The sequence below is a fragment of the Salvelinus sp. IW2-2015 genome, linkage group LG4q.1:29 (assembly GCF_002910315.2).
Source record: "Salvelinus sp. IW2-2015 linkage group LG4q.1:29, ASM291031v2, whole genome shotgun sequence".
Taxonomy (NCBI): Eukaryota; Metazoa; Chordata; class Actinopteri; order Salmoniformes; family Salmonidae; genus Salvelinus; species Salvelinus sp. IW2-2015.
Window position 1 is genome coordinate 83,650,132 of NC_036842.1, and position 11,336 is coordinate 83,661,467.

Consider the following 11,336-nt stretch of genomic DNA (forward strand, 5'->3'; position numbering starts at 1 on the left):
ACAGAAATACTCATCATACCTTTGATGAAAGATACATGTTTTACATATAATTAAAGATACACTTGTTCTTAATGCAACCGCTGTGTCAGATTTAAAAAAAACTTTACGTAAAAAGCACACCATGCAATAATCTGAGACGGCGCTCAAAAATAACAAAATATCTCCGCCATGTTGGAGTCAACAGAAATACGAAATTACATCATAAATATTCCCTTACCTTTGATCATCTTCATCAGAATGCACTCCCAGGAATCCTAGTTCCACAATAAATCGTTGTTTTGTTCGATCATGTCCATTACTTATGTCTAAGTAGCTACTTTTGCTAGCATGTTTAGTGCACATGTCCAAACGCTCGCRCARATGCAGGCRAACTCGGACGAAAACTTCAAAAAGTTATATAACAGGTCGAATAAACTGGTCAAACTAAGTAGAGAATCAATCTTCAGGATGTTGTTATCATATATATCCAATAAYRTTCYAACCGGAGCATTCCTYCGTRTCTGTAGAAGTTATGGAACGCAAGGCGATATCATGAGGAAAGCGCGTGACCAGGAACTGGCAATCTGCCAGACCACTGACTCATTCCCCTCTCATCCGGCCCCACAACACAGCATAAGCTTCATTCCACATTCTACAGACTGTTGACATCTAGTGGAAGGCGTAGGAAGTGCAAACAAATCCATATCTTACAGGGAATTGAATAGGCGATGAGTTGAACGTTGACCAGTCTCAGAATTCTCACTTCCTGTTTGGATTATTTCTCAGGTTTTTGCCTGCCATATGAGTTCTGTTATACTCACAGACATCATTCAAACAGTTTTAGAAACGTCAGAGTGTTTTATATCCAATAGTAATTAATACTATGCATATATTAGCATCTGGGACAGAGTAGGAGGCAGTTCACTATGCGCACGCAATTCCTCCAAAAGTGAAAATGCTGCCCCCTATATCAAAGAAGTTAAGAAGAGTGGTCCTAATTGACAACTTTGATGAGAATTAGACAAATGAGTCAGTTACTTCCTGATAGAGAAAGTTAATGCCAATCTGACTGAATTGAACAGCCTTCAGACCTCCCTTGTTTACTGGAGGAAGAAGTGTTTGTTGAAAATCATATGTGTTTTGATCTCTACCCGGTTACGGCAGTTGATGAGACTCCAAAGTCCCAGCTTTGCTTCTTGTGTTTGAATGCCAAGGACAAAACAGTGTTAATTATGCATCTTCGGTAGCACGTAAACCGTGAAAGGGAAAACAATGCCAACACCATATAGGGCGTTATCAATAATACGGTGCAGAGCGTTCGATTTGACTGCTGGAGGGTACGGAGACCCCCAGCTCCACTGAAACCATTGACAACTACGTGCCGTTATCAAGGGATTGTTAAATAAATGTTTTAACTATTTGGTTTCAATATCATCACCTCTTGAAGAGCATAGTCATCATCAGAGCATCATCAGAGTTATACAGCAAGTAACTGCTTGCTTTTCATGATCAGTAAACATCAATTGATCATGTAATTTCAGATACGTGAGGGTAGCCTATCCATTTGGCATGTAGCTAGCTATGTGTCATTTAGCTTGCTTCAAGTCCTCGTCCTGGTAAAGTTATCAGTCGGAATACTGTCATTACCACTAGATGGCAAGCAAATGAAACAATATTTGGATATAGCCATCTAGTTTATCCCCTGAAAGTTAGCTTGTTATTAGCTAGCTAGTCAATTTGACGTGATCCATCAATCAATGTAACCATGTCTGTTAGCAGCAATCATGATTAAACACTTTTAAAAACAATGTTGAAAAGGGGATGTTAGCTAACTTTTCTGGGCAGGCTTACATTGGTTGGAGAAGAAAGTACATGAATTAAATGTACCACTAGCCTATATGTTTAGCCAACTGTTCTACCGGTAGCTTGCAATGTAAACATTATCATGTAACAGTTCATCCGCAAATGTGTCCTTCTGCTGCTTAACAGGCTGAGCCCAGAAAGGATGAGAAATCAACCTAAACCACTCATACTTCTCAGGTATAGTTCACTTTGATTTTATATCACTCAAATATCCAATTATTGGTGGCCAATATTTAGAGATATCGTGAGGCTAAAAATTATATGATCAACATATTTTTACTGATCATGAAAAGCATGCAGTTAGTTACCTGCTGTATAACTCTGCTAAATGTGCTGAGGTGATGATATTACAACCAAATAGTTAACGTTTATTTAACAATCCCTTGAAAAAGGCACACAGTTGTAAATGATTTTAGCAGAGCAGGGGTCCTTGCCCATCAGCAGGCTAATCGAACACTCTGCCCCTTATTGTGATGTTTTATTGATAAAGACCTATTTCCTTGTGCATGGCTAAGAAGTTGGAGGAGGAGCATGACACCACATCTCAACCCTAATTCCTGTTCTCATGAACACGGCTCCCATGTTAGGTCTAAGTCCAGTCTGATTGCACATGGATATGTGAGGGTAGGAAACAATGTCACCAACGATTAAACTACGATAATCAATCATTTCAATAAGCATTTTTCTACGGCTGGCCATGCATTCCACCTGGCTACCCCTACCCCGGCCAACATCTGCAGTAACTTGCCCAATACCCCCCCCCCCCGCTTCTCCTTCACCCAAATCCAGACAGCTGATGTTCTGAAAGAGCTGTAAATTCTGGATCAAATCAAGTTTATTTTATATAGCCCTTCGTACATCAAGCGTAATATCTCGAAGTGCTGTACAGAAACCCCAAACAGCAAACAATGCAGGTGTAGAAGCACGGTGGCTAGGAAAAACTCCCTAGAAAGGCCAAAACCTAGGAAGAAACCTAGAGAGGAACCAGGCTATGAGGGGTGGCCAGTCCTCTTCTGGCTGTGCCGGGTGGAGATTATAACAGAACATGGCCAAGATGTTCAAATGTTCATAATGACCAGCATGGTCAAATAATAATCAGGAGTAAATGTCAGTTGGCTTTTCATAGCCGATCATTAAGAGTATCTCTACCGCTCCTGCGGTCTCTAGAGAGTTGAAAACAGCAGGTCTGGACAGGTAGCACGTCCGGTGACAGGTCAGGGTTCCATAGCCGCGGGCAGAACAGTTGAAACTGGAACAGCAGCAAGGCCAGGTGGACTGGGGACAGCAAGGAGTCATCATGCCCGGTAGTCCTGACGCATGGTCCTAGGGCTCAGGTCCTCCGAGAGAGAGAAGAAAAGAGAGAAGGAGAGAATTAGAGAGAGCATACTTAAATTCATACAGGACACCGGATAAGACAGGAGAAGTTCTCCAGATATAACCAACTGACCCCTAGCCCCCGACACATAAACTACTGCAGCATAAATACTGGAGGCTGAGACAGGAGGGTCAGGAGACACTGTGGCCCCATCCGATGATACCCCCGGACAGGGCCAAATAGGAAGGATATAACCCCACCCACTTTGCTAAAGCACAGCCCCCGCACCACTAGAGGATATACCTTCAACCACCAACTTACAATCCTGAGACAAGGCCGAGTATAGCCCACAAAGATCTCCACCACAGCACAAACCAAGGGGGGGCGCCAACCCAGACAGGAAGATCACGTCAGTAACTCAACCCACTCAAGTGACGTACCCCTCCTAGGGACGGCATGAAAGAGCACCAGTAAGCCAGTGACTCAGCCCCTGTAATAGGGTTAGAGGCAGAGAATCCCAGTGGAGAGAGGGGAACCGGCCAGGCAGAGACAGCAAGGGCGGTTTGTTGCTCCAGAGCCTTTCCGTTCACCTTCACACTCCTGGGCCAGACTACACTCAATCATATGACCTACTGAAGAGATAAGTCTTCAGTAAAGACTTAAAGGTCTAGACCGAGTCTGCGTCTCTCACATGGGTAGGCAGACCATTCCATAAAAATTGAGATCTATAGGAGAAAGCCCTGCCTCCAGCTGTTTGCTTAGAAAATCTAGGGACAATTAGGAGGCCTGCGTCTTGTGACCGTAGCGTACGTGTAGGTATGTACGGCAGGACCAACTCGGAAAGATAGGTAGGAGCAAGCCCATGTAACGCTTTATAGGTTAACAGTAAAACCTTGAAATCAGCCCTTGCCTTAACAGGAAGCCAGTGTAGGGAAGCTAGCACTGGAGTAATATGATCAAATTTCTTGGTTCTAGTCAGGATTCTAGCAGCCGTATTTAGCACTAACTGAAGTTTATTTAGTGCTTTATCCGGGTAGCCGGAAAGTAGAGCATTGCAGTAGTCTAACCTAGAAGTAACAAAAGCATGGATTAATTTTTCAGAACATTTCTGATTTTTGCAATGTTACGTAGATGGAAAAAAGCTGTCCTTGAAACAGTCTTGATATGTTCGTCAAAAGAGAGATCAGGGTCCAGAGTAACGCCGAGGTCCTTCACAGTTTTATTTGAGACGACTTTACAACCATCAAGATTAATTGTCAGATTTAACAGAAGATCTCTTTGTTTCTTGGGACCTAGAACAAGCATCTCTGTTTTGTCCGAGTTTAAAAGTAGAACGTTTTCAGCCATCTACTTCCTTATGTCTGAAACACAGGCTTCTAGCGAGGGCAATTTTGGGGCTTCACCATGTTTCATTGAAATGGACAGCTGTGTGTCATCCGCATAGCAGTGAAAGTTAACATTATGTTTTCGAATGACATCCCCAAGAGGTAAAATATATAGTGAAAACAATAGTGGATCCCTACAAATCAGCTGGGCTAGACAATCTGGACCCTCTCTTTCTAAAATTATCCGCCAAAATTGTTGCAACCCCTATTACTAGCCTAGTCAACCTCTCTTTCGTATCGTCTGAGATCCCCAAAGATTGGAAAGCTGCTGCGGTCACCCCCCTCTTTAGAGGGGGTGACACTCTAGACCCAAATTGTTATAGACCTTTATCCATCCTGCCCTGACTTTCTAAAACCTTCGAAAGCCAAGTTAACAAACAGATCACCGACCATTCCTTCTCCACTATGCAATCTGGTTTCCGAGCTGGTAATGGGTGCACCTCAGCCACGCTCAAGGTCCTAAACAGCAGGTAGCCTAGTGGTTAGAGAGTTGGGCCAGTAACCGAAAGGTTGCTAGATCGAATCCCCCGAGCTGACAAGATAAAAATCTGTTGTTCTGCCCCTGAACAAGGCAGTTAACCCACTGTTCCTAGGCCATCATTGTAAATAAAAATGTGTTCTTAACTGACTTGCCTAGTTAAATAAAGGATTTTAAAAAACGATATCATAACCGCCATCGATAAAAGACAGTACTGTGCAGCCGTCTTCATCGACCCGGCCAAAGCTTTCGACTGTCAAATCACCGTATTCTTATCGGCAGACTCAACAGCCTTGGTTTCTCAAATGACTGCTTTGCCTGGTTCACCAACTACTTCTCAGATAGAGTTCAGTGTGTCAAATTGGAGGGCCTGTTGTCCGGACCTCTGGCAGTCTCTATGGGGGTACCCCAGGGTTCAATTCTCGGGCTGACTCTTTTCTCTGTATATACAGTGGGGAGAACAAGTATTTGATACACTGCCGAATTTGCAGGTTTTCCTACTTACAAAGTATGTAGATGTCTGTCATTTTTATCATAGGTACACTTCAACTGTGAGAGACGGAATCTAAAACAAAAATCCAGAAAGTCACATTGTATGTTTTCTAAGTAATTAATTTGGGTCATATAGTCATATAGTGGGTCAATTTCCGCTAACAACTAAGAGCATGAAAGTGCAAGGCTCAACTTCTCCGCAGTTTTCGAGAAGACTCGAGGCTGTAATCGCTGCCAAAGGTGCTTCAACAAAATACTGAGTAAAGGGTCTGAATATTTATGTGAAAAAAAAACAAAAAATATATTTTTGCTTTGTCATTATGGAGTATTGTGTGTAGATTTAATCAATTTAGGATAAGGCTGTAACCTAACAAAATGTGGAAAAAGTCAAGGGTTCTGAATACTTTCCGAAAGCACTGTACATGCATTTGGGGGACCTAAGCAAGATTTGGTTGGGGGGCCCACCCACATGGCGGGAAAAACATTTTACTGGCCCCCGTCTTGAAGGCGTATATAAAAAATATATTTCCTGCAATTCTACACATTTTGCCATGGGGCAGATCATTTTTTGGGCAGTATTACAGCTAATTTCCTGCAATTCTAACTATTTGCCATGACTTATGCCATGTTAACATGATATCTGAGTGAGAGTGATGAACAAAATCAATGGGGGCGCCCTGGAGGTCAGGGCCCCAGGGAAGATGCCCTGCGTGCCCAGTCGGTATTTGGCCATGTTTACGACATTAGATGGCTGGCTAGACTAACTTACCAATCTAAAAGTTGTTAGCTGACATGGCTAATTGAGTGACTATCAGTGACTGACATAACAAGATAAAAACTGCTGATGCAAAACCACATTTCTAAATTGCACCTTATGTATTCTACTATTCTAACTCTAAACAGTAAGTTGAGACCCCGACTGTGACACTGTCCTTAGTCCTCACCCTCCTCGCTGCAGCCAGGCCCCATGCAGGGCTTGAAGTCCTGGGTATGAGGGCAAGGCACACTGAGATCCAGCTGGGCCTTCAGCATCCTCTGTCTCATCCTCCGACCCTTGTCACAGGTGGCTGAGCTGCAGGCTGACCACGGAGACCAGTTGGAGTAGATGCACGTCTCTGGAGTGTCGTCTGGACGGAGAAATTGGGTGACAATAACTGCATTGGTTAAATGTCACTATTTTGTCATATTCTAATGAGACCATGTTGGTGGGAAGGGGGGAATTCATATGCACATTTCATGTATATAACCCTATATTTGCACTGCTTTAGAATGTGTTGGTGCTGTATAGGTAAGCACTAATTGCCTATAAAAGTCAATGCAAGTTCATCTCTTGCTCTAACCACAGTGTATAGTTACTGTACAATACCCACAGTATGTGTATTGTAATGTACTGGAGACCGTCCTGTTTAGGAAACAGACAGTGTCGTGCTCAACAGAATGAGAGTAGAGAGAACAAATCATTTGGTTGAGGTTGAAAGGTAGTGTTGGAATGTAATTGCAGGGTTAGAAACATAAACCCCATCAGGTTCATTTCTGCTGCTTGGCTGTGTTCATGCTTTTCAGCAGACAGACATCTGGAGGTTTAAACAGGCTGCCAGGCAAAGCATACTTAATTAAAGACTCCAGCAGATACAGTGTGTGGCTTTTAAATTGAACATCCCAAATTGGTTGAGATAAAGCGATTATTCACCTTCCTCCTTCTCCTCCTGGCCAATATCTGCCACGATATCGTCCACCGTGTCCGGGACAATATTGCACTGCTCTCCCTGTGGGCAAGAAACATGATTCAACATCACAAACACTGATAAAATKTTACATTTACCATCTAATATCATATATTCTCATTGGAGACAAGGGTATTTATTTTCTGGGCAATCTTCAGTAAAATGGAGTTTAGGTCAATAAGACATCTGGTTTTTGGATTAAAATAGATTTTCTTTTTGTTGCTTCAGTTGTCAGGAGACAAACACAGTGTCAATTTTCTCTGTGTTTTTCATAGACTTGCTATGATCACTATGGCAATATACTGCCAATTCAAAGAGCTATGTATCCAAAGCAACATTACATGTATAGCGACTGTGAGGAGAGTTATATTGCATGAACATTCACATCTCTTCAGAGAGAGGGAGCACACACAGACAGAGAGCTGAATGAATGAGCCAGATGCTATAGTTACCTTTCGGGCTATCCTCTCCACCACTACCCGGGCCAAGGCTGCGATAGGGCCTCCTTCTGTGTCATAGAAGGGGCTCTGGGGGTGGTCCAGGCTGGTCAGGGACCGGATCCTCTCCTGAGGTATTGTGGGCTTGTTGGGAGACTGGAATGGTAAAGGTACAGTATGAGTGATACAATATGGGCATAGGGCCAGGAGTAACTGTAACACAGGGTAATATAGGTCCATGGAAGGGAGTTAGTACAACAGTACTAACAGGAGTTAGTATGGGCACAGGGTTGGCAGTAACTGTAACACAGTGTAGCATGGGAACAGGGCTGGTACAGTAATAACTAACACAGGGTAGTATGGGGACACCAGTGGAGGCTCCTCAGAAGAGTAAGGGGAGGACCATCCTCCTCAGTGAATTTCATAAAAATTTAATAGTGGAACATTAAAAAAGTTATAATTTTTGATGAAACTATACAAAATATATTAATGTCACCAAATAATTTATTAAAACACACTGTTTTACAATGAAGATAGCAGCACTCTGTAGGGTAGCACTATGGTGTAGCTGGAGGACAGCTAGCTTCTGTCCTCCTCTGGGTAAATTGACTTCAATTCAAAACCTAAGAGACTCATGGTTCTCATCCCCTTCCATAGACTTACACAGTAATTATGACGACTTCCGGAGGACATCCTCCAACCTATCAGAGCTCTTGCAGCATGAACTGACATGCTGTCTACCCAATCAAAGGATCAGAGAACGAATCTAGTACTGAAAGCATAAGCTACACCTAGCTAGCACTGCGGTGCATAAAATGTGGTGAGTAGTTGACACAAAGAAAGAGAAAGGCAATAGTTGAACAGTTTTGAACAAATTAATTTCTTCCAAAATTAAGGAGAAGTAAGAGCGAGAGAGAGAGCTAGCTATATTTCATAGTATATATATTTTTCACTTTCACTTACTTAGCTGGTGTCAAATGCAGACAGCCTACTCAAACAGAGAGGGATGCTATGTTAGCTAGCTGGCTATGGCTAGAAATCTTCCTAGTCAAGGTACGTTTTTGGCTTTATTAATTTTTGCCAATGTAGCCAGCCGGTGTAACTGCTAAACTGATTGCTGCTGACTACACTGTTCTGCATGATTGTAGCAGGTTTACTAACGCCTTCGTTTTAGTAGCTATGCCTATGTTGACTATGACGTGACAACATTGTAGGCTGTGTGTAGCAGTTAGCAGTCATTATATGAAGGTTTGGATTGGAAAGTTTTTTTCACCTGGTCACAAACCACTGATGTGTTCTGCACTGAAGTCCACAAGCGAAGGGAAAAGGTGAGAGGAAGAGAGCACATAGATTGATGCGAGAAGGAATTATATATTAAACGAGCTGTTTGTACGTGTCTGGTATGAAAGTTAACTGTGTTTGCATGTGATCAGGGGTGTATTCATTGCGCTGATTCTGTTGAAAAACATTTCTTAAACGGAGGCAAACGGAACGAAACTGGGATAAATGTACCTGAATTTGTCGAATAGAAACTCATATGCAACTGTTGACTAACGATTACACCCTAGATCGGTTAGATGCAGGCAAAAGTGTGCGTCCCTGTCTGTCACCTTGATTACTCAAAATTCTCTCAAAATGTGCACCTACATTGTACATTATCATTCATAGGCTAGATTGTAGCACCCTCATGATGGGTACAGGGAAAATTAGAGTATCATGTAGTAGCCTAAACCTATCAATGTCACATTAAACTGGGTGAAATGAATATGAATGACAGTCATCCAATATGCTCTAATAGAAATAAGGCCATGCTCATGAATTTGATTTAATCATCCTCCCTCATCTTAATTGGCACAGATCGCCACTGGGGCACAGGGCTGGTAGTAACTGTAACGCAGGGTAGTGTGGAAACAGGGCTGGTAGTAACTGTAACGCAGGGTAGTGTGGGCACAGGGCTGGTAGTAACTGTAACGCAGGGTAGTGTGGGCACAGGGCTGTAAGTAACTGTAACGCAGGGTAGTGTGGGCACAGGGCTGGTAGTAACTGTAACGCAGGGTAGTGTGGGCACAGGGAGGGGCGCTAGTGAAACAGTGTGGGCACGGGGCTGAGTGAGAGCACCTCATCATGTTCAGCTGCCATCTGTTAGGGGACTCAGTGTTTGATCTCAATATGCATAATTGATGAACTGTGTAATATTTATTTTATGAGTGATTTATGTTTGTTTCCTGCTAGGTGCTTTGTAAATCACCTTTCATGATTCTGTTCCAAAACAGTTACTTCAGGGAAGAGAAAACTACGAAAGCCATTTCTACTTTAACTCCGGGGAATCTAGTTTGAGTTTTTAGACGTATTCATTGGTACTGCAGCCAACAGTAGCCAGAAACCAAATGACTAAATCACATATGGAGTAGATGAATGTATTTGTCATCTGCTTTCTTTGCAAAGAAAACATTAAATGCTATTTACAGATTGTGGATTTACGTATGATATACTGTGTGGATCTACATTGAAGTCTGGTGTCTTTTCTGGCCTATAGATGGCAGTGTGTTTCCATTTCGTTCACCAGTGTCTTTTAAAGCCAGCAGAAAATGTAATTATAAGTTCCAGGGCAGGATTTGTTGGGGACATATTTACAGTGTAGAGACAACTAGTCTGTGAGGCAGCCTCTTGGGTAAATAGGCATGCCTCAATAAAATGACTACAGAGTGAATGTGCTGCTTTATGTTAGCAGTAGGTTTTTCGCTGAATCTGTTTAGTGCGTTTTTCAGCCAAGGCTGGGTCATTTGTATATTCATGAGCCATAAACTAAAAATAAAAAAGCAAAGCTCCTGCACTATTAATGAAAATAGATCAAAAGCTTTCATTCCAGATTCATGGAAAAATACAGAGGCCTGGTTTTGAAAGGCAGAAAGGCAGAGGTATTTTACTAGTTAACTGAACCAGACCAAGAAACCAGAGCCATTTATTAAATATTGACCCCTTGTCTGGGGGGCCAGGACCCTCACCTCATAGGTGACTCCACTGTCAGTGCCTGCGTCCCAGGGGATGAGGTCTTGGTCCAGCCTCTGGATCCAGCCACACTCCTTGGTGCAGAGGTCCTCTGCAGACAGCCCCACATTCCAGTCAGGGCTGGGCCCCAGCATGCTCAGAAAGGACATGAGGTGACGGGTACGGTCCACTGAGAACTCAGCCGAGGGAGCTGCCCGCCTGGCAAGACAAACAGATATACAGACATGTACCGTATGCTCCCCAATGTGCAGATTGATCTGATTGATCAACACAGCTCCATGAGACAGCCAGCTCCATAAGTGGCAAGCTCTACAAGTACAGTATGAGATAAATATGTATACATTAGTATTGATAGATAGAGAGGGTTGACAATATTGGCAATGTTAAAGACTGGTGAAGGCTAATACAATATACAACTGTGGTGTTTATGTACAGTGGGGAGAACAAGTATTTGATACACTGCCGATTTTGCAGGTTTTCCTACTTACAAAGCATGTAGAGGTCTGTAATATTTATCATAGGTACACTTCAACTGTGAGAGACGGAATCTAAAACAAAAATCCAGAAAATCACATTGTATGATTTTTAAGTAATTAATTTGCATTTTATTGCATGACATAAGTATTTGATACATCAGAAAAGCAGAACTTAATA

At 42.6% G+C, this 11,336-nt stretch overlaps 1 protein-coding gene across 1 annotated transcript in view; it reads right to left on the reverse strand.

The window, feature by feature from the left end:
* LOC111962665 (spondin-1-like) overlaps nucleotides 1-11,336 on the reverse strand; it is a 93,692-nt gene that overhangs the window by 20,622 nt on the left and 61,734 nt on the right. The window contains exons 8-11 of the mRNA XM_023985921.1: nucleotides 10,679-10,880; nucleotides 7,689-7,829; nucleotides 7,203-7,278; nucleotides 6,457-6,639 (exon numbers count right to left, since the gene is read on the reverse strand). Coding sequence (XP_023841689.1) covers nucleotides 6,457-6,639; nucleotides 7,203-7,278; nucleotides 7,689-7,829; nucleotides 10,679-10,880 — 602 coding nt within the window. The remainder of the gene's footprint in view (nucleotides 1-6,456; nucleotides 6,640-7,202; nucleotides 7,279-7,688; nucleotides 7,830-10,678; nucleotides 10,881-11,336) is intronic.